This window comes from Hoplias malabaricus, chromosome 13 (assembly GCF_029633855.1).
Source record: "Hoplias malabaricus isolate fHopMal1 chromosome 13, fHopMal1.hap1, whole genome shotgun sequence".
Classification (NCBI taxonomy): domain Eukaryota; kingdom Metazoa; phylum Chordata; class Actinopteri; order Characiformes; family Erythrinidae; genus Hoplias; species Hoplias malabaricus.
In genome coordinates, this window is record NC_089812.1 from 27617775 (window position 1) to 27639138 (window position 21364).

General features: G+C 38.1%; 2 protein-coding genes across 4 annotated transcripts; one reads left to right on the forward strand and one right to left on the reverse strand.

Annotated features, from left to right (window-relative positions):
* Window positions 1–59: 59 nt before the first annotated feature.
* On the forward strand, window positions 60–13468 carry pold1 (polymerase (DNA directed), delta 1, catalytic subunit). Of its 3 annotated transcripts, none has more exons than XM_066642136.1 (27): window positions 60–186; window positions 3551–3743; window positions 3954–4067; window positions 4161–4301; window positions 4452–4577; window positions 4675–4843; window positions 5109–5226; window positions 5351–5480; window positions 5817–5983; window positions 6092–6196; window positions 6389–6529; window positions 6643–6753; window positions 7216–7407; window positions 7518–7606; window positions 7731–7847; window positions 7961–8074; window positions 8261–8408; window positions 8606–8701; window positions 8832–8969; window positions 9318–9493; window positions 9607–9759; window positions 10729–10831; window positions 12172–12304; window positions 12487–12600; window positions 12721–12773; window positions 13004–13101; window positions 13187–13468. In XM_066642136.1, the coding sequence occupies exons 1-27, from the start codon at window positions 91–93 to the stop codon at window positions 13272–13274; spliced, it is 3423 nt and encodes a 1140-aa protein (XP_066498233.1). In that variant the 5' UTR covers window positions 60–90; the 3' UTR covers window positions 13275–13468. The 3 variants fall into 3 exon arrangements, with proteins under 3 accessions (XP_066498233.1, XP_066498234.1, XP_066498235.1); XM_066642137.1 differs by lacking the exon at window positions 60–186 and adding an exon at window positions 2180–2322; XM_066642138.1 differs by lacking the exon at window positions 60–186 and adding an exon at window positions 2189–2352.
* A 238-nt stretch (window positions 13469–13706) lies between these two features.
* zgc:55558 (GTPase KRas) lies at window positions 13707–20073 on the reverse strand. Its single transcript, XM_066641817.1, has 5 exons — window positions 19775–20073; window positions 18930–19041; window positions 17049–17227; window positions 16478–16637; window positions 13707–15502 (listed from the first exon to the last, which is right to left on the reverse strand). Exons 2-5 carry the CDS (start codon window positions 19038–19040, stop codon window positions 15389–15391), a joined length of 564 nt encoding a protein of 187 aa, XP_066497914.1. The 5' UTR covers window position 19041; window positions 19775–20073; the 3' UTR covers window positions 13707–15388.
* Window positions 20074–21364: the final 1291 nt, after the last annotated feature.

The window sequence follows — 21364 nt, forward strand, 5'->3', positions numbered from 1 at the left end:
GCTGACGCGGAGGCTTTGGCTTCACCTTATTGGCTGAGCCTCACGTCGGTTGGGCGCTCGCAACCCGTGAGGAACGTGAGACTGTTTTTAATGTTGAATGATTTTTACCCGCAGCGGAGAAAAGGGCAGCGCGGTTATTTATACTGCGTACTAGTGGCCAGAGGAGAGTCTAGTGCTGACTACAACGTGAGATGTTACAACATTACAGACATACCATATAGTCCATGACACACACAGGTTTGTGAATGTAGAAGGTGAAGGTCAGCGTTTTCTCTCCTCGAGCTTTAGCCTAATATCATTGATCACTGCAATATTGTTGTTGCCGTACTATTAAACAGTGTATAATAGGTGGCAATCTTTAACACTTGGTGTTTCACAAAAGACGTCCAAGATAAATTATGGATTTTATATCAATATTTAACAAGTGCAATTTAGCTGTAAAATATGAAGAATCTGACATAAAGTTATTTTTTTTACCAACTGCATCAACACAGGTGCATTATATGTATAAGAAAACCTGTTTAACCCACTGCAAAAGGATGACTCTGCGGTTACTATTAGCCTGCTTGTCAACTGGAGGTCACTTGGACCAATGCACTAGTGCTCTGCTCATGATTCCGGATGTGTGGTCCCTCTGGTGGTAGAGTATGTGAACATAGACGGACATGCCAATGACCCTTCAAACCCAAGGTTGAGAACTGTCTAATGGGAACGACCCAGGCTTTACTCTGGGATAAAATAATATAGCAAAAATCCTGCTTTGTGGAATACACCATAAGGACTACTTCTGTTTTTCCATTACCTCTAGCTTTGGCTTTAAATAAAAGCTGTTACTTTGTAAGCACATGTGACTATTGGCAATTAAAAAATAAAATGTACTCTATTTTCAAAACATTGCTCACCAAACCCAAACATAGCTTAATGTACCTTTGTGGCATTTAACAGACATTCATATCAAATGTGTTCTATTATCTAATTCTAACTATTATCTTTTTTATTTCATCTATTTCAATTCAAAATACATAAATTCATCCATTGTCTGTAACTGCTTATCCAGTTCAGGGTTGAAATATTTGGCCTGTGCCCTCACATCCTCATGAACTAGTTGCACCATTGAGAGTATTTTGATTTGCTTTGCTACCTGTTCTGATACTAATTCTGTTAAAGCTGCTTGGTGACAACGTCAGTCGTAAAAAGTGCTATATATAAATATTGGTTAATTGACTTATTCTCTCAGACTGCATCAGTTTCTGGTATGGCAGCTGTACTGCTTGCAAAGGGAAGGCACTTAAGACAGTGCTGAAGACAGCAGAATCACTCAAAAGCAACAAAATTCCTGCCTTACAAGACATCTAGCAGTCATACTGCATGAGAAAAATCTAAAAGAATTGGATGATGAATAGTTGTCCAGCACACAGCCTGTTCACCATACTACCATCTGGCAGGAGATACAGTCTCATCCAGGCTAAAACAAACCAGCTAATGAGAAGTTTCCACTCACAGGCTATTAGGCCTTTGAACAAGCTGTTAAATGTGGAGTCTTCACCCATTACCATTACCCAATTACTGTTGTTATTATTATATTTCATCATGTCAGTACTACAATATTACTTTTTTTTTGTTTTGTATGTGTTTATTGATTTTTTTTGTATTTCTTTGTAGTTGTTTAGCATATAGATTATGTTAGCACTGTGTCTTGGAGAATTATATAATTTCATATAAGATTAACAATAACATTAACAAACTATTCTTAGAAAGTAAATATTGGAGTCCCGACTTATCTGTATATTAACAGGACAAACTAGTAAAAGAAAGGCAGCAAATGTGTTTTAACATAATGATGCATATGACATGTTTACGTGGTATAAATCAGAAATGGTAATGTAATCAGGGCAAGACCACTTAGTCCGATATGACATTAAATTCATATGGTATTTTAATCAATAACTATTTTAAATGGTTGAGCCGTTGTCGCTGACTTTTCCTTCTCTTTGAAAATGACAAGTAACACCTGTTGGCAATTGGCTTAGTCTGACAACAACAACGTTGTATCTCACTGTCCGCAGTCAAAAAGTATTTACAAGTACATACTGCAGGTCTGAACAGAGCCGAAAAGGCTTTTAATTTGTTATCTATATTGTCCAGAGTCACTTCCTCTGTATGCACCAATCACAGCTTGCGCTCGTTGTCATGCAGTTTTGCCGGGAAAACAGAGCCCGCGCGGTGGTCCAGGTTGGAGTGTGGGGCGCGCGGAGAGAACAGAGTGGCGAGAGATTCGGGCCCGAGACGGAGAGCACGCGCATGCCTTTATTGATCTAAAAAGTGCGTTGTCGTGTTAAACTGGTTTATACTGTGAGTGTCCGCGGGAGCTGGATGCATGCGCAGTGTCGGTTTGTTTACCTGTGGTTTACCCTGTGCTTGGCTAAAGCTAATGCAGAACGATTTGGTTTATCCGGTGCTGTATTTATATGGTTCTTGTCGCGATTATTGGTGAATGTGAAATTAACAGTGAAACGTACAGATACCCGTTTTTAAACGCTTCTGGATATCATAATTTCGCTAATAAATGTATTAGCTTACTACGCACAAAGTTAACGTTACAGTCGCTTGCTCGGTTATAATGTGTTTAACTTTACTTTGACAGCTTAATACCTTCTCCAGTGAAAATAACCTTTTTAACCTATTTTACATGTCCGTGTAGTGTGTTTTATGCTCTGGGAGTCTTATCATGAGCGAAAAAATGATCAGTGCTATGACTTCTTTGGAACAGCAAATAATCAAAACACAGTGGGGGCAGATTCAGACAGCCATGGTTTCATACGTCATAAATATAAGGATCTAATCCTATTAACTTACAGAGTGGGGCTTTTTAACAGCTGGTGAATAGTGGGGGGAACCATTATGATAGAGGCTGGGACTAATTGCATATTGAAGGCATCCTAGTTACACCAAAGATTTAATATTAGAATTGGATCTAAGCCACATATATGACATTTGGAATGGAAATAACTTCTCAATGAGTCATTAGGATGGACAGAAATTAGTTTGTAGGGGATTCATCTATTTTTCCCCATCACCATCAATTCACAACTTCCTGCTCCCCCCCTGTTTTTGACACCCTTATTTGTTTTCACGTTTTTCATTGTTCTGGTTTCTCAGCATAGGGATATATATTCTCTATATATAATTTTGTGTTTTGTTAAAAGTGTTAAACTCCACAGCACACATCATCACTGAAATGATTTACAAAAAAACAATTAGTAACTCAAGTATAAGTAGCTAAAATGTGTGTTGAATAAAATTTGTATCCAATTATCTGCTAATATAAATTAAAAGTATTATAAATAATTATAAGTTCATGTACAGCTCTGGGCTTTGGGCGCCCCTTAAGGTTTAGCCTTGACATTTACACTCTGCATTCCCAACCATATGATGGGAGCAGGTGTGTCGTGTGTATGATAGGGTATGCAGGGTGTAGGGTTCATGTGGAATTGTTTTTAAGCTGATCATTTGTTTATATTTGTCCTAATATGTTTGTGTTTCCACGTAGGTGCTGAGGATGGATGTTAAGAAGCGGAATGGCGGACCTGCGTTGGCAGCGTCCCAGGCAAAGAAGGGAAGGATGGGCACTGAGTGGGAGGACAGTCCTTCCCAGTTTGAGGAAGAACTTGCCCTTTTTGATGAAATGGATATGGAGGCAGAGTCAGGAGAGGGTCAGGCTGGTCATGATGTGATACCAGTTGGTAAGTGATATTGTAGTACTGACATGATGAAATAATAATAACAACAGCAATTGGGTAATGGTAATGGGTGAAGACTCCACGTTTAACAGCTTGTTCAAAGGCCTAATAGCCTGTGAGTGGAAACTTCTCATTAGCTGGTTTGAGGATATCAGAGAAAGTATAATGTGAAATATTTGGCCACCTTATTTACTCTTGTCTTCTTCTGAGCAGGCGATTTATTCTCAGCCGATCTGAACCCTCGCTGGCGTCGTCCTGCTGCTCCTCCTGTCGAGCCTGACAAAGACACACTCATCTTCCAACAGATAGACTTGGATTATTACCTGGGTAGAGTACTTGCCACATGCATTAATAGAAAACTTCCAGAGTACTGTTTGCCCTAATATGCTGATGTTTCTAATGCTTTGATACACTTTGTAGGCACTGCTGTGCAAGGGATGCCAGGACAGGTCCAGGGGAAGGTTCCAGTGGTCCGTATGTTTGGAGTGACTGATAATGGGAACAGTGTGTGTTGTCATGTGCATGGCTTTGCACCCTACTTCTACGTCCCTGCACCAGCTGGTAAGGCAAAACCTCCATCATCTTTAGGACGTTTCCAAGTTAGTTTGCTCGTTTGTTGAATTTGAGTGTCAAGTGTAGGTTTCCTCTCTATTTTAATCACCATATATTTTGAAAAGTATTTAAAACTTGTTGGATTTCTTTCTGTTTTAGGCTTTACAAGTTCACACTTGGTTGAGTTTCAGAAAGAGCTGAATTCTGCTGTCTTGAAGGATATGCGCTCAAACAAAGACAATATATCAGTTACTGTTCTGGCAGTGGACATCACTCGTAAGGAAAGTAAGTCTGATGTGTTTCTGTGGCTTTTATATTTCTGCGACTATGTTTTGTTTACATATATATGGTTTAATCTCCTTGCTCTCTTGGTTTTACTAAGGTATGTATGGTTACCATGGCAAACGACCAATGGACTTTCTGCAGATCACTATGGCGATGCCACGTTTGGTTGCCCCAGCAAAGCGTATCCTAGAACAGGGCTTTAAATTTGCAAACTATTCCATACAAAGCTACTCTGCCTATGAGGCCAACATTGATTTTGAGATCAGGTATGTATGTGTATGGTATAAATGTGCTTATATTAAATATAATTTTAATTAGAGTTTAATATATTGTTTCTCGTGTTATGTATTGTTCCACACTATTTACAACTCTCAAATTCGTGACAGAATATTTGTGACACTTTTAACATCAGGCTGTTCTCCTGAATATTTCTAAGACCTTTAACTAAGTTATTTATATATTCACTCCTACATTTATATATTCACTCCTACATTTATATATTCACTCCTACATTGTGTTTGTGGGTTCCAGGTTCATGGTAGACAGTGATGTGGTTGGGTGCTGCTGGATTGAGTTGCCTAAAGGGAAGTACAGACTGAGGGAGGAGAAACAGACTACTGGAGAGACAGACTCGCGTTACCCAGGCAAGGTAATGGCTGTGTCAGTTGTTAAGGGTTTAGGAAGTTTATTAATATTATAAGCATTAGGCTGTGCCTTTATCAGAGACTTTATCTTAATCTCTCTCTCTCTCTCTCTCTCTCTCTCACTGACAGGTTTCTCTGTGTCAGTATGAGGTGGATGTGGGATGGACAGATTTGATCAGTCACCCAGCAGAAGGAGAGTGGCAGAGAATTGCACCACTCAGGGTCCTAAGTTTTGACATTGAGTGTGCTGGCAGAAAAGGTGAGTGTGTTACTGAGATAGCATATTTTGTTACAAAATCATGATTATTAACACTTTTTAATTGATTTAATTGATCTGATCATTTTATTCACACTTCTTAATTATTTCTTTTAATGTATCAAATGTATTATTTTCTTGGATCCAGCTTGTCAGTCCTTGGTTTTGATGTTTTTGCCTCTTCCTATTCTGCAGCAACAATATAAAAAATGGATAATTATTTATTTTATTACATTTTTCACTTAAATTTCTCTGTCCTCCATTTATTGAAGGGTTTCAGTGTTAGTTTCTGTAATTTGAGCAAAAGTCAAGTCTCACAGGTATGTTTGTGTGTGGTAGGTGTGTTTCCAGAGGCTGAGGTTGACCCAGTGATTCAGATCGCCTCTATGGTGCAGCGTCAGGGAGAAAAGGAGCCCTTCATCCGCACAGTTTTCACCTTACAGAGCTGTGCTAGTATAGTGGGTTCTCAGATCCTCTGCTTCACTCAAGAGAAACAACTTCTCCAGGTATGCAGAATAATTTATAGTGTTTTTCCCCCTTCCCCACACCCTGTTAATTTTTGATCTGTTGAATCATTTCTCTATGATTTAATGATTTATGAAAAACTTTCTCAGAGCTGGGCAGAGTTTGTGAGAACAGTGGATCCTGATATCATCACAGGCTACAATATACAGAACTTTGACTTGCCATACTTACTGAACAGAGCTGCTACTCTGAAGGTGTGTATCCACCGTATAAATATACTCAATGTGCTTGTGTTGTACTACACAAAGGCAGTAATATATTATATTGTTAATATGGCCCTGTTCATTTATTTCCTATAAGGACATGGAGACATTCAGGATCTCATGTTTATTTAAATGTCCCTTAATTCTGAAAAGTTGTGATGGCTGTGGGTTTTCTGTCTCTAGGTGAATTATTTCCCCTTCTTGGGGCGAGTGAAGGGAATTAAGTCTGTTCTGAAGGAATCCAGTTTCCAGAGCAAACAGATGGGTCGCAGAGAAAACAAAACTGTTAACATGGAGGGAAGAGTGCAGTTTGATCTTTTGCAGGTACAACTACTTATACATTTCTGTTTCTTTTACACTAACATTTCCAAAAACATCTAATAGTCTACACAGGATGCATACCCTCTGTAAGCTACAGTGAGATTTGCTTTTCACAGGTACTGTTGAGGGACTACAAACTGCGCTCCTACACCCTCAATGCTGTCAGTTTCCACTTCCTGCAGGAGCAAAAAGAGGATGTTCAACACTCCATAATCACTGACCTACAAGTATGCAATCCTTCTGTCTACTCTTTAGAGTCTCTCAGAGGTGAGAGTTCAGCAGTGAGGTTTACACAATGAGTAAGAACATGATGGAATTGTAGGGTTCCTGAGAGTTATGTTGGTACTGGAATCTTCTAGGTGAAGGTGGTTCATCTGATCAGAGCTGTTTGGCAAGACAGGACCCTTAAAGCAATAGTTGTATGAACCCCACATTCCAGCCTTAGCTCAGAATTACATACACTGTCCAGAAACAATTACATCTGCTTTACCTGTTTTTTGACATGCAGTATATTTTATTATGATACAGTGCTGTTCAAAATAAAACATAGTAAATATTCTTTCTTTTCAGGAGAAATTGGGTAGAGTGATTTTTACAGCATAGCATCATAAAATATGCACAGATTGCATAATTATCAGACTTCAATTAATCGTCACAATTCAATTAATGTCAGTAACTTCTGTTTGCAGAATGGGAATGAGCAGACAAGGCGACGTTTGGCTGTTTACTGTCTGAAGGATGCATATCTGCCTCTGCGCTTGCTGCAGAAATTAATGTGTGTGATTAACTACATGGAGATGGCCAGAGTGACTGGCGTGCCTCTGACATATTTGCTGTCTCGTGGCCAGCAGATTAAAGTAGTGTCACAGCTACTCCGACAGGTCTGTGAAGTTATCTAACACAATGAAGTATAGCTGCATATATCTGACTTGGGTACATCCACGCTTTAGTAAATGTTTGGCAGATAAATGATATTTGTGTATGTTTAAAGGCTATGAAACAGAATCTGGTTATGCCAGTAGTAAAGACGGAGGGAGGTGAAGACTACACAGGAGCCACCGTCATTGAGCCAGAGAAAGGGTCAGTGCATTCAGTTTTTTTAAAGCATTTTTTGAGTAAAATATAATACTTCAAAAGATCATTTACATACTACTATGAGTAGTCATGCATTTTTATATGAATTTTGTCTTGTGTGTCTGAGCAGGTATTACAGCGTTCCTATAGCCACTCTGGATTTCTCTTCTCTGTACCCATCTATTATGATGGCTCATAATCTCTGTTACACCACCCTGCTGCAGAAAGGCCAGGCAGAAAAGCTGGGGTGAGTATGATTTTGTTTTTGAGTTTGATCTTGTTTTTTTTGGGAGGGCGGGCTTGTTTATTCAAGGCATACTTAATAAATGTTTGCATTGATATTTATGTGTTTGTGTGTAGTCTGTCATCAGAGGACTTCATTAAGACTCCCACTGGAGATCTGTTTGTTAAAAGCTCAGTGAGGAAGGGCCTTCTGCCTGAAATCCTGGAAAACCTGCTGAGTGCCAGGAAGAGGTGAGGGAATTGAGAAAAGTTCCACCCACGGTAGAAATGCAAATTTACATCTCCACAAAACAAAAGAGAATAAAAAAGCAAAAGCACCATCATTTACAGTGAGCTGAAGCACCTTGCTCATGTCACTGTAACATCTGTGTTTAAAGAAAGCTTACCTTTTGACCCCGATTTGGATTGTGTTTTTAGGGCAAAGGCTGAGCTTAAGAAGGAAACTGACCCCTTTAAGAAGCAGGTGCTGGATGGTAGACAGCTAGCTCTGAAGATCAGTGCAAACTCTGTATATGGTTTTACTGGAGCACAAGTGGGAAAACTGCCCTGCCTGGAGATATCACAGGTCAGTTACATTCTGACTGACACCTGTAAACTTGTCAGTCTTTCTATTTTTTATTTAAATATAACCAAATAAAGCTCCTCCTGGATGTTGCTCTCTTGCTGTATCAGTTGCTTGTGTTCCATTATATTGTGTGGTTCTGTGTCACTTGTGCGGTTTAAAAAGATATTAATTTATTTTAATGGACTTTGTGTGTGTAGAGTGTGACAGGCTTTGGCAGGCAGATGATTGAACAAACAAAGCAACTGGTGGAATCCAAGTATACCATCGCTAATGGCTTTCAGGCTGATGCCAAGGTGAGACCCACAGGAAACGGGGCATGTAGAAACATGTCAGTAAGAAAGTATTGCAGCATTTGTCAGATTTGCTGTTTTTGACATCATAGAAAGGAATGCTAGTTATTGTATATATTTGCTGTGTGTTTAGGTCATCTATGGAGACACAGACTCTGTAATGGTGAAAATGGGTGTGGACACTGTACAGGAAGCAATGACTGTGGGAAAGGAGGCTGCTGAATGGGTGTCTTCCCATTTTGTTCCACCTATCAAACTAGAGTTTGAGAAGGTACGTGATACTGAACATTTGTTTTAGGGACTTGAGTCATTATGCAGCATTATTCTACTGAACAGAAGCATATAACAGTATTGAACAATACACTCATGTAACATATTAAATAATGCTGTTTTTAAATACCCATTAGAATCCGTTTTCAGACACACAGACAGTGTAATATACATTAATTCTGTGTATTTAGTGGCATGTATACTTTTATATAGTAGCTTGTAGTCCAGGGTAAAAAAATATTTTGCAGTTTAAAAATAATAATCCTAATATTCATTTCCTCTGTGCATATGAATCTTGAATACAGACTGGCAAAAAACAATGATGTGTAAACATATGTCTGCCTCTCAGGTGTACTACCCATACCTGCTGATTAATAAGAAGAGATACGCAGGGCTGTATTTCTCCTCCAGTTCAGAGCATCACGATAAAATGGACTGTAAGGGGATTGAAACTGTCAGACGAGACAATTGCCCCCTAGTGGCCAACCTCATTAATACATGCCTCCAAAAGATCCTCATAGACAGGTACACACCCATATACACCACAGAGCTTGTTATTCAGGAGTTTTCCAATGACGCACGTGAACCATTCAGTTCAGGATTGCATAAAGGTGTATCTGTTTGTATTTTTGTTGTAGAGACCCCAATGGAGCCGTGGGCCATGCTAAAGAGGTGATCTCAGACCTATTATGTAATCGCATTGACATCAGTCAGTTAGTGATCACCAAGGAACTGACACGCACAGCCCAGGAGTATGCAGGAAAACAGGCCCACGTCGAGTTGGCTGAGAGGTGTGTGTGTGTGTGTAGTGTTTATTCATACACCAGTCAGCTAAAACCTTTTAAAATAAATGTGTACTACCCTTATTTACCAGTTTATCAGCTCTCTTTTCCATATAGGTTCACTTTGTAGGTCTACAGTTAAAGACTGTTGTCAGTCTGTTGTTCTGCATTATTCCTTACCTTTTCATCCTATTCTGTAGTCAGGACCCCTGCTGGAACACCACAGACTAGGGGTAGTGGGTCACTCTCAGCGCTGCTGTGACACAGACATGGTGGTTTATTAGCATGTGCTGTACTATTGGGTGGTTCAGACACTGCAGTTTTGCTGAGCTTTAAACACCTCAGAGTCACTTGGACTGAGAGTAGTCTACCAACCTAAACTATCCACCCAACTGTGTCCTGTGGGCAGTGAAACAAGTAGAGGATATCCAACTCAAACTGCTGCAAAAGATGAGCTATTGGTTCTGACTTTGCATCTACAAGGTGAATCAACATAGGCAGGTGTGTCTAATAGAATGGCAAGTGAGTGGACACAATATTTTAAATCTCCCACAGCACTGCTTTGTATGATCCACTCATAACAGCATAGACACAGCACCACAGCATCAGCATCACTGCAATGCTAAGAACTAGCCACCATTCAAACAATACTTGCTCTGTGGTGGTCCTTTGGGAGCCCTTGAAAAAAGGAGTGAAAGGGGCTTCAAAAAATATGCAGCAACAAATGGACTTCAGTTTGTAGAAATAAGAGCACCCATTTAGAAAGTGGAGCTGATAAAAATGGACTAGTGCTGAACAAAGAATGTTGTTTTGATGTAATTGCTTATTGATGTATATATTCACCATTGTATTGATACATTTTGATGAGTGTATGTAGATGTTTTTTTTTTTTTTTTTTGGGGTGGGGAAACCAACTTCTTTGTCTTGTACCAAGTGGTACCTATGTAGACTTATGGGTGGGTGTGGGTGTGTGTGCAGGATGCGAAAGCGAGATGCAGGTAGCGCTCCTAATCTTGGTGACCGAGTTCCATATGTCATCATTAAGGCAGCAAAAGGAGTAGCAGCGTACATGAAATCAGAGGTCAGTTGAGTGTTTTCTTGCATTTTTATTTCTGTTAAATCATTAATTAGTCATGAATATGCCAGAAACACGTATCATATAAATGTTTATATTTGACTGATATATTACAAATTGAAAAGTGTTGATGTGTTTTAATGTGTTGGAAAGCCGAAATCATTTAGGTCACACTGTGCTACAGTAATTGCATGTTTTCTTTTGTCCTGAGTATGGGTATAACACTGTATTCATACTGAACCATCATGATAAGGGGGTTATGTTTGAGTACAGTATTCTGTGTGACTATATGGGTAAATATAGTAATTTCACAAGCATGTGTGCAACCCGGATAACTAAGATCCTGTCCACATGAGGTTTTTTGTCTTCATTTTGGCCTCCTATCCATGCGAAAACAGCATTTTCGAAAATGCTGACGTCACACTGGCTGAAATTCAAACAGTTCCTCGTTCCCTATATAGTGAAATATATAAGTCATAACTACATTCAGATATCACTAGATTTCAGATTCCCTCATATATAAATAAATAAGTTGTATTAGAAATATAGAATGGACTATTAAGACCTAGACATTAGGTCTAGACATTAATGCACTACATAGGGAGTATGGAGTGATTTGGTAATAAACCAGTTTCTCTCATGCTTCCTGGTGTTTTGATGCCTCTCTTAAGACCTGGCATTCCTGGCATGATTATGCAACTGTTTTTGTATTCCTCTGGATAGGGATATTTTCAAAAATAAATGGATCTTACTGACAGTGCCTTAAGCTTTAAGCCTTTTTATTTTATTATTTTTTTTCACTCTCACTGGTTTTATCCAGTATTCTGGCTTTTAACATTTTACCTCTTATTAGATTAGATTAGATTCAACTTTATTGTCATTGTGCAGAGTACAAGTATAGGGCCAATGAAATGTAGTTAGCATCTAACCAGAAGTGCAATATATAACATTATTTACATAATTTACATAAAGTGCAGTTGTGATTATTTACATAAAGTGCAGTTGTGAAATTACATTATGATTATGGATTGTGATTAAAGTGCAGTTGTGATATGACATTGTGATTATGGAAGTTAAAATAACCATATATACATATTGAAATATAAAAAATGTAAACAAAGAAACATTGTGTAGGTGATGCATTAAGTACTGACTTATTTCAAGTCATGGATTTGTGGTGGATTAAGATGTTTGTTTTACTTCCTTAATTAGTACATTACATAATGTAATTACCTCAGGGGTAGTGTAAGGGACTAAATATAAAAACTAACTTGCACAAAATAAACCCAAGTTAGTCTGATCCCCCCCACCCCACATGTGATAAATATTTCTGTTTGTGTGTTCAGGATCCTATTTATGTGCTGGAGAATAACATCCCTATTGACACCCAGTACTACCTAGAGCAACAGTTGTCTAAACCCCTACTGCGTATCTTCGAGCCTATACTGGGAGAGACTAAGGCTGAGAGTGTGTTACTAAGTGAGTAAACATGAATGCATTTGTCTGTATAAATGGACATTTCTATAACTATTGTTTCAGAACATGTGATCTGTGGTTTAAGGGTCGACATTTATTCAGTCCCACAATAAGAATCCTTTTTTATAGTTGCCATAATTAGTGATGAAATCTGAATTAACTGTCGTTGTGAAAAACTGTTTCAGAGGGAGATCACACACGCTGTAAGACTGTTCTGACGTCCAGGGTGGGTGGCCTCATGGCCTTTGCTCAGAAACGCAGCACATGCATTGGTTGCAGAGCTGTTCTCAAAACTGATGGTATGTTTAAAATCTGTAAGGACATGTGTTTCATAAAGAAAATCTCATTAAAATATGTGAATGTTCTTAAAGGTAGAAATTTATAAGTGTTTTTATTCCAAATTCACACTCTCTCTGTAGCTGCTGTTTGTGATTTCTGCAAGAAGAAAGAGTCAGAGCTCTATCAAAAGGAGGTATGTTAGTGTTTATCAGCCTTGTATACAAGGGCTTTGAAATGTTTAGAATGTTTGGGTTTTGTTTCTGAATATCTTGGTAATTGTTTGAATGAGTTAGTGATTACCATGGAAACACTGCACTTCTAGACAACAAGTAAACACAGTGTCCTGTTAATGTTACATGTTCTGATTATTTAAATGTTAAATAATTGACTGTAATCATGTTACATGTGGTTTTGTTTACTCAGATTGCTCATCTCTCAGCCCTGGAAGAGAAGTTTTCTCGGCTGTGGACTCAGTGTCAGCGCTGCCAAGGTTCTCTACATGAAGATGTGCTGTGTACAAGGTGTGTGTAATCACTATGTGCTCTAACATTTTACACAAAACAAACTCAAGTCATCTCATAATAATCTTCATTTCTGTCTATATAGCCGAGACTGTCCCATCTTTTACATGAGGAAGAAGGTCCAGAAAGACCTCGATGATCAAGAGAAGCTTGTGTCACGTTTCGGCTGGTGAGAGTAAACCCCAGGCAGCCCTTTATTCTCACCTTCACTGTTAAATTCTGAGCAGGGTTTTGGCTCAGCCAATTTGTATTATTATAATATTTGCAATTTGGTAATATTAGGTGCCTTTTTATATACTATGAAAATAAAATATTTTTGTTTTTTTTGTAAAATTCTTGTTTTTGTGAGCCCTATTAGAATATTTTGTCATACTTTAAAAATAAATATATAAAATAAATTTTATGGACTTTATTTGAAATTAAATTTACAGCATTTGCTGTAATTATGAATGTAAAATAAGCCCTAAAATGTACAGTTGTAATAAGAGCAGTGTGTTTAATAGCATGGTTATGTAAATGGTTATGATCAGTTAATGGAGCTTCCAAATACTATGCATTACTTAATAGCACCAGAAATACAAGACACATACTTTAGCCAAAATTCTCTTTATTCAACAAAAAAAAGGAATATGCCTAAAACTGTCTCATCGCTGTGACAATCAGAGATGATCAGGTCACATTATTTGCAAGGTTTATGTTTCTGTTGCATTTGTCCCTAATTAATAACCGTGAATTTGTTGAATACAACAGTCCCTCTCTGGGTCTTACCAAAGCATCCACCTTAACCACGCTACATGGGGAGCAAGGGGTAATTTCAGAACGGGATATTCCTCAATTTAGAAAGATAACTTAAACCTTATGCCATCCTGTCCAATAGGAGGAGGGGAAGGAGACAGTCCTCAAATATGGGCATGTTATCTGGTCCCAGTCTTGTGAAATACTTCCCCAGAAGATTACACCAAAGCAAAACAGTGGCATATAAACACATGAATAGAATTAAGTGGACACTTCCTAAGTGTCTGAGCATATTAGGACAAGAATTCAGAATCCATTAACCACCTATGCTCACAAAGAAAAGATCAAAAATGAGCAGCTGGATTGGCTTGGTTCTACATTTGAACCCTTCACGTCTAACTCCACAGGACAAAATACAAGACCACCTCTAAAGCAGTTTCATGCTGGTTACAGGTACAGAGCTTGTTTGAGGTAATTCAAGCTTGTGAACAAGAACACTTTAAACTCATTTCTGTGAAGTGCCTATGGGACAGTGGAAAGGGTTTGGGGGATCCTGCTTGGCTAAGCTTTCTTACACTGCGTTCACACCAGCTGACAAAATGACAAGTGACTAATAATCTCCTGTGAAATCACTTTAGCTTCAAGGAACAGTGATATTGTCTACCAAATATGCAGTGATATGAATTTGGTTAAAAAGGGAACTCTACTGTCCCTGAGCAAAGGACAATAATGAGTCTCATTTAAATGTTAATGAACATTTCCATCACATGGCGAGTACAGTAAACTCTTGGCCATTAAAAACATGCACTGAGCTGGGTTGAAGTATTTTAACAAAGAAATCTTTAGATTTTTTTCCAAATGATTATGCCACATGATTACATTAATTTGTTCTTCAATATTAAAATCTGAAGTGAGAAAACAAGTGTGTGGACAAAATTTTAATTGGTTACATAAAATTGTAAACTAAAAATATGGTGCTTTTTGTTCCTTATTGGAAGATAGATTGTATGCACATTACATATTCTGAACTTACATTAGAAACTTGTCTACTCATGTGAACGCAGGTTTACCGGTAACCTGATATTTCAGCTGTTTCAGGCTCCAAGAATAAAGGTAGAATTTGGTGCAAGAACTAGTCAAAGCTTCAAAATCAATGACCAGTAAGAGGTTGAGGCAGGATAAAGTTAAAGGATAAAGACATGATCCAAACATTCCAAATGTGTTATGTTTTAAGTCCCAATCAGCAACCTCTCGGTTGGCAAGCCACGTGTTCCCTTATAGCAAAACAAGTCCCATAATAAAAAAAGTAGCTGTAAATTGTCTGCTTTGCTAGTAAAGCTAGACCTGTGGTAGCCATGGCACTGTTGCTGAAGTTCCTGATTTGGGACTAACGGATCACTTCTGCTATGATCTCATCGTCTTGCACTGACAAGACAAACGAGCTTTTCCTTTACAGAGAAAGTGAAGGGGGAGGGGTTGAGATGCTACAGCAGAATGTGTGCGCGCACAGTGCTATTCCAGGAATGTAGTGCAAGAGTGGGTGTAAGCATTGCTATAAAAGAATGCAACGTCTCTGTGTGTGTTTCTTGCTCTTCTTGTTGCTGCGGTTTGTTTCCTTATATTTCCTGATCTCTCGAACCAGAGAGTAAAATGCCTCTTCCACCCCCTGTGATGAGATTACATTTTATTAATCAATTATTCATTTTCGAAAGTGAATTATCATTACTCAGCTAATCATAACAGACATATTTACAGTGATGCAAAGTTCTTCAATACCACCATGACTATCCTGCCTCATGATAAACCTGTTGTGTGTTACGCCCTTGGAAATTTCCATTCTAACATTTTAAACTTAACACTGCTGAGCCATGCTAGCTACTTTTGGGCAAAACACAGACAATAATATTCATTTTCCATAAATCATTTGGCTGATTAAATTGTGAGTTTAATTAATAAAATGTCCAGTTTTTGAGGTAAAGACCAGCACATCCAATCCAAAATGCCAGTTAGATGATCTGTTGTCATTAAAGACAAAATTGTTCTATAATTACAGGCCACTTAATTAAAAGTTGTGAAAGCAGTATTGTTGCTAATGTAGGCTTAGGCTATTTAAAAAAAAAACAAAAAAAAAAAACAACTTGGTTGTAATTCAAATATAGCACTCTATACACTGAATGATCACTGAATGATCTAATCCTCTTGCACCAGCACGGTAGTGTCAGTGCAGTGCTGAGAATGATCCACCACCCAAATCATACCTGCTCTGTTGTAGTGAGGGGATTGGTAATTGTAGAACTACAATGTGCTCATGTATGGTCAGTGAAGCTGATAAAACAGACAATGAGTCTAGATAAATGGTAGGTGTTTCTAATCCAGTGATCATTCCTTGAATATAGAAATTCAGTATTTTTTTAATGCACAAACTGCTTTCCAACTTTTCATCCTAAATCTCATGTACTGTAATGGGTGACTTCTTTCAGTACAACCAGTGCATGATATCTTGTTTGCTGTGTAGAGGCAGTTATTTGTAAGTGCATTCTACATTTTTTTTCTCCAGTGGGAACAAGGGTACAACTTTCTTTTATTATAGTCCCAACAATGCATAATGATACCTGTATGTCAGCACAACATATACACCCACCTGTCTTGTTTTGGCAGATGTCTCAATAAATGGGATTCCATATCCACGAGCAAGCTCTTGTGCTTGACGAGTCTCTACTGTGCGAGAACTCAAATCACTCTTATTTCCCACCAATACCATTGGGACACTATCACTGTCCTTCACCCGGTTTATCTGCTCCCTGCACATAAATGAAAGGGTGACAATTTTGTAAAAGATTAAAGAAATAATTTGTGAAATGGAAATTTGCAAAGGCAGCATATAAATCTGGAATGCAGAAATAAATCCCTGTGTCATCAACTTACTTTCTAAGCCTTTTCTACGAAGAAAAAAGGAAGTTGCTACATTTTGATATTATAGAATTTCAAAGTTGGTTTCCAGTAATGTTTATGAAATAAGGGCTGGTTCTCTAGCATCATAATCCCTACCAATATTACTTGTTTATCAAAACTGACTTCTTCATTTAAAATGCTTAATATTTAAATGGTCCAGAATCAGCATTATAAGTTCAGTACATCTTATGGACTATTCTTTACTTTAGTGGAACAACATCACAAGAACGTTAATAGATGGCAAATAAAAGATAAAGTACCTGTACAGATGCACGTCCTCAAAAGACTTTACATTATTAATGGCAAACACACAGAGGAATCCCTCGCCAGTCCTCATGTATTGGTCCCTCATAGCGCTGTACTCCTCCTGACCTGCAGTGTCCAGGATGTCCAACAGACAAGTCTCCCCATCGATTACCACCTGCTTTCTGTAGGAGTCCTAATTTGAACAGAGTGTAAACAGACATTAAAAGGGTGTACAACACTGTTTTTATACATTGTTTCCAGTGTCTTTTTAAATGGTTTTAATAATACATAGATTTTTTTAGTCTGCTAAAAGTACTAATCAAAATTCTGATATACTAGGAATGCACACTTATATGGGTGTGAAATGTAATTTTGTATGTAATAATACATTAAAAAATTTATTTCTGAAGATATCATGTATATGGTCAGTTGGTAAAGCATTCATCAACCAACAGTCTCATTATATAATGTGCTTAAATGCTCCTGCTTAATTGGATTTAGTGCCATGTGCCCCACCCTGTCTAGCTTATCAAGCTTTAAAAAAACAGATATCGGAATATATTGCCAAAAATCTTTTCTAGATTCACAATATTACATATTCATTATAATGCCCACGTATTTTAGCAGTGATTACCCTCTGTAGGTTAAATTACCACTGTTACGTGATACGGCCCAAATGTTGCAAGCGGGTGTGTTAGTTATTGTTGGAACTAAACTCAGGCAGCAGGGTTGGGCAACTTTGGAATAATGATGATTTGTTTAATAAATGTTTAGTTGGGTTAATAAGTGAATTAACTTGTAGTAGTTAGTTCTACAGCTGTGCTGATTATATTTTGAACAGCACATTACTAATATGAAGCTACATTAAAGGAACACACCGTAGTATTTCTACCTTAAAATTACAGTTTCAAAATGATTGTGAGGTTCCACTGAGCTGTAAGAGGGAGAATAGAACCCCTCTGGCTGCTACGCTGGGTCCTCTGATGGTTTACTGCACTAAACAACTTCAGAATCACGGGGGAAAGGACTCTTGTGCGAAATGTGCAACGCTTCACAGCACAAATCTAGCTACACGAGGGATCTAGCTCAGTATTTCTGGTACAGACATTTTATGGCAGAGTAAACAAGGACGAGAAAGAGAGAGAGAGTGCCCGTACAAGTCAGAGTGGTCTGAATTTACGCAGTAAAGTGAGCTGAAAACAAGACAGATACATTTGCAATGCTAGGTCATATTTTGATTGTTTACAGAGATATTCGCCATTATAACAAGGAAACTACATTTAACGTGCATGTTGCTTTCACTCCAACATATCAATTAAGATATCAAGATATATCAAGATGACATTTACTGGCAAACATGCATTAACAGACACGTGAAAGATGTGTGTAAAGCCTTAACTTAAAAAAGATACATCATGCATTCTATTGAAATGATTTCTCTTAGAACCCACAGAAAGCTACATCCTATAGCACTCATACTGCATGCTGTCTTCAAATGAGTAGTTAGGAATTACTCTGGGAAATGTCCTCTTATTTTTTTTAAATGTGAAGTGTTTAATATATGTAAATACTGGTCATGCCTCATTCCTTCCAGTCCCATATTCATGAATTCAAGTGCATTAACATATATTCACTCTCACGGCCTACAGCATTTTTTGTCATAATCAATCACACTTATCAGGAATGTTTTAAACCAAACTGATTTCTGAAAGATGAATGATGAAGCTGTTACAGAACATTCATGAAGGTAGGAATTAATTAATAATCGCAACAAAACTTTCAAAGACACTGAAATTATGGTGGTGTGACTGCCATGGATAATGTCTGAAAATAAATGTGGCTGGACATTTTGACAAGAAATGTGTCTTCTACTACTAAATTGAACGTTAACACACCTCAATAGTGGGGTCATACTCGTCCACAAAATGATTCTGGATCAGCTGGATGGTCAGTGCACTTTTCCCAACGCCTCCTGCTCCTACTACAACCAGCTTGTATTCAGTCATCCTAAAAGAGAGTGGACTGCATGAATTTCGTCATCATAGCAAGCCAGATACAACAAATGTTGTGAAAACAACAGCAGGTAAATGTTCATTTCAGGATATTGATAGTGTTTGTATAATCAGCCTGGAGAGCTACGGTGTATTCCTTTTCATAGTTCATATTTAATTTTCGTTAAAGAGGCAAATAGAAATTGTGTACTAAATATTGCATTAAAAATAATAAAATTAAAAGGACAAAATACCTTAAGCCCCCTAGATTACTATTATCCCTTTAAACCCAATATAAAAGTATATTTCGGCCAGAATTAAATGTTCAATTTTACTGTATGAAGCCGAACCTGGCCATCTACTTATTCCAGTTTTCAATTCCACCTTAACAACTGTTGACTCCCTGTATTTAAGGTGGAACGGAAATCTAATAAGCTGGCGAGTACGAAATCACTTCCAGTTCCCTCTAAAACCTAGAGATGTGTCAGTCTTTGAAAATTACAGAGGCTTAAAAACACAACAACGAACAGTTGATTAACATTAGCCGCCTCTTAAAGCACATATGGTATGAACTCCTCTGTGGCCGCTCCCGAAACCAGAAGAAATTCAGCTACCGTTCGCTAATCTGGCTAAGTGTGCAGCTAGTTAAGACAAACTGTATCCTAGTAGTTTTTTTACCAATAACAAATCACCAATAACCCAACATTATCAAGAAAATGTGAATAATAAAAACTTAGAGGACTATTTACCTCGAAATGAGCCGTGAAATTAATTCCCGAGCGATCCGTGGAGAAAAGCCAATTCAGTTTGAATGAAGAGGAAGGATTAGCCACTGAGCCTCATTACGTTCGCTATAAACTCTTCGTATTAACTCCTATAAGCGGGGTGTATTTCATGTGTAGTCAGTTTTAAAATATTCCCGTTTAATTCCAATGAAAATATGTACTATTTATATGCGTTTTATATTCATAGAAATCTACTCAAAGCCGCTCCCGTTAGCTCGTTCTTAGCTAAAGACTCTCCCTGATTCATTGTGGGCGAGGAGGGGTGGGACTACGAAAACAACTGACCAATAGACGCACGTTGATTATTAAATAGTTCTCTACAATTGGTCGACAAAAAAACAGTAAGAAAAGCGGACCAATCATAGTGATAGACAGCTTTCTATTTTTTTTTTACCTTCTCCCGTCCATTTTTTTGACCAATCACCCTAGAGTTTCCTGTTAAAAGGACAGAGGTTGATGAATAAACAGAAAAGTTACTATTTTGGAAGATATATGTGTATTTCATTGGACAGTGACGATATGGGTTCTTAAATATATTTTAATAATTCTGAATGTCAAAACAGGCCACAGTAAAGGGTCATCTACCCAAAACCTTATTTTAATCATACTGGGCCTTAGCCATGGACTTTTTGGGGCCCTGCCCTGGATCTGCATTCACTCCACCCCCTGGACATTTCAGGATTGTTTGGAGTGTTATTTGTGGTTTAGGGGATGCTATGTGTATATGTTTGATGCTACTGTATTGGAGTGTGTGAAGGGCAGCCCATGTGTAACTTGTGGTTTGTGTTAGGGGCCGTTCACCCTGCGCGGGATGTGTATTGGTGAATGACTCTCACCCTCGCGGCACACAGCAAGTCCTTTCATGTTTTTGTTTTTATAAAGAGCACTCCTGAGAAACAATGACAATCTCTCGACTCTGTTATTTTTATATCCTCTACAGTATATTATTTATTCATTCATTCATTATCTGTAACCGCTTTATCCAGTTCAGGGTCGCGGTGGGTCCAGAGCCTACCTGGAATCATTGGGCGCAAGGCGGGAATACACCCTGGAGGGGGCGCCAGTCCTTCACAGGGCTACAGTATATTAAAGAACGGAATATAGTTTGTTGTAAAGTCAGTACAGACCCTGTAAACAAGGAACGTCCCTGAACGTTTAAAATAGGTCTAAAAGTAGTCTGTCCTTCAAGGACATATTTTAAACCTCAATGGACGTCCAAAATCCATCTTAATAAGTTAGTTAAGTGGTGACCAATCGATAACGTCAGTGGACGTCCAAAACTCGTTTTATACAAGTAATTTATTTCGGGACCAATTAATAACGTCAATGGACGTCCAAAATACGTCTAATAGTCGTCTTTTCAATGTCTGTGTTTGGACGTCTTTTCAACTTTCATTTTCAACCTTAAGAGAACGTTGATTAGACGGCAGTCATTACGTTATTTCAACGTTGAATCAACGGCTAATTGTTTACTGGGGAAATATCTCACCTACCTGAAAAAAGAACAAGTACGTAGCTAATTAAATAAATTTAAAATTTTGTCCTACTTGGTAG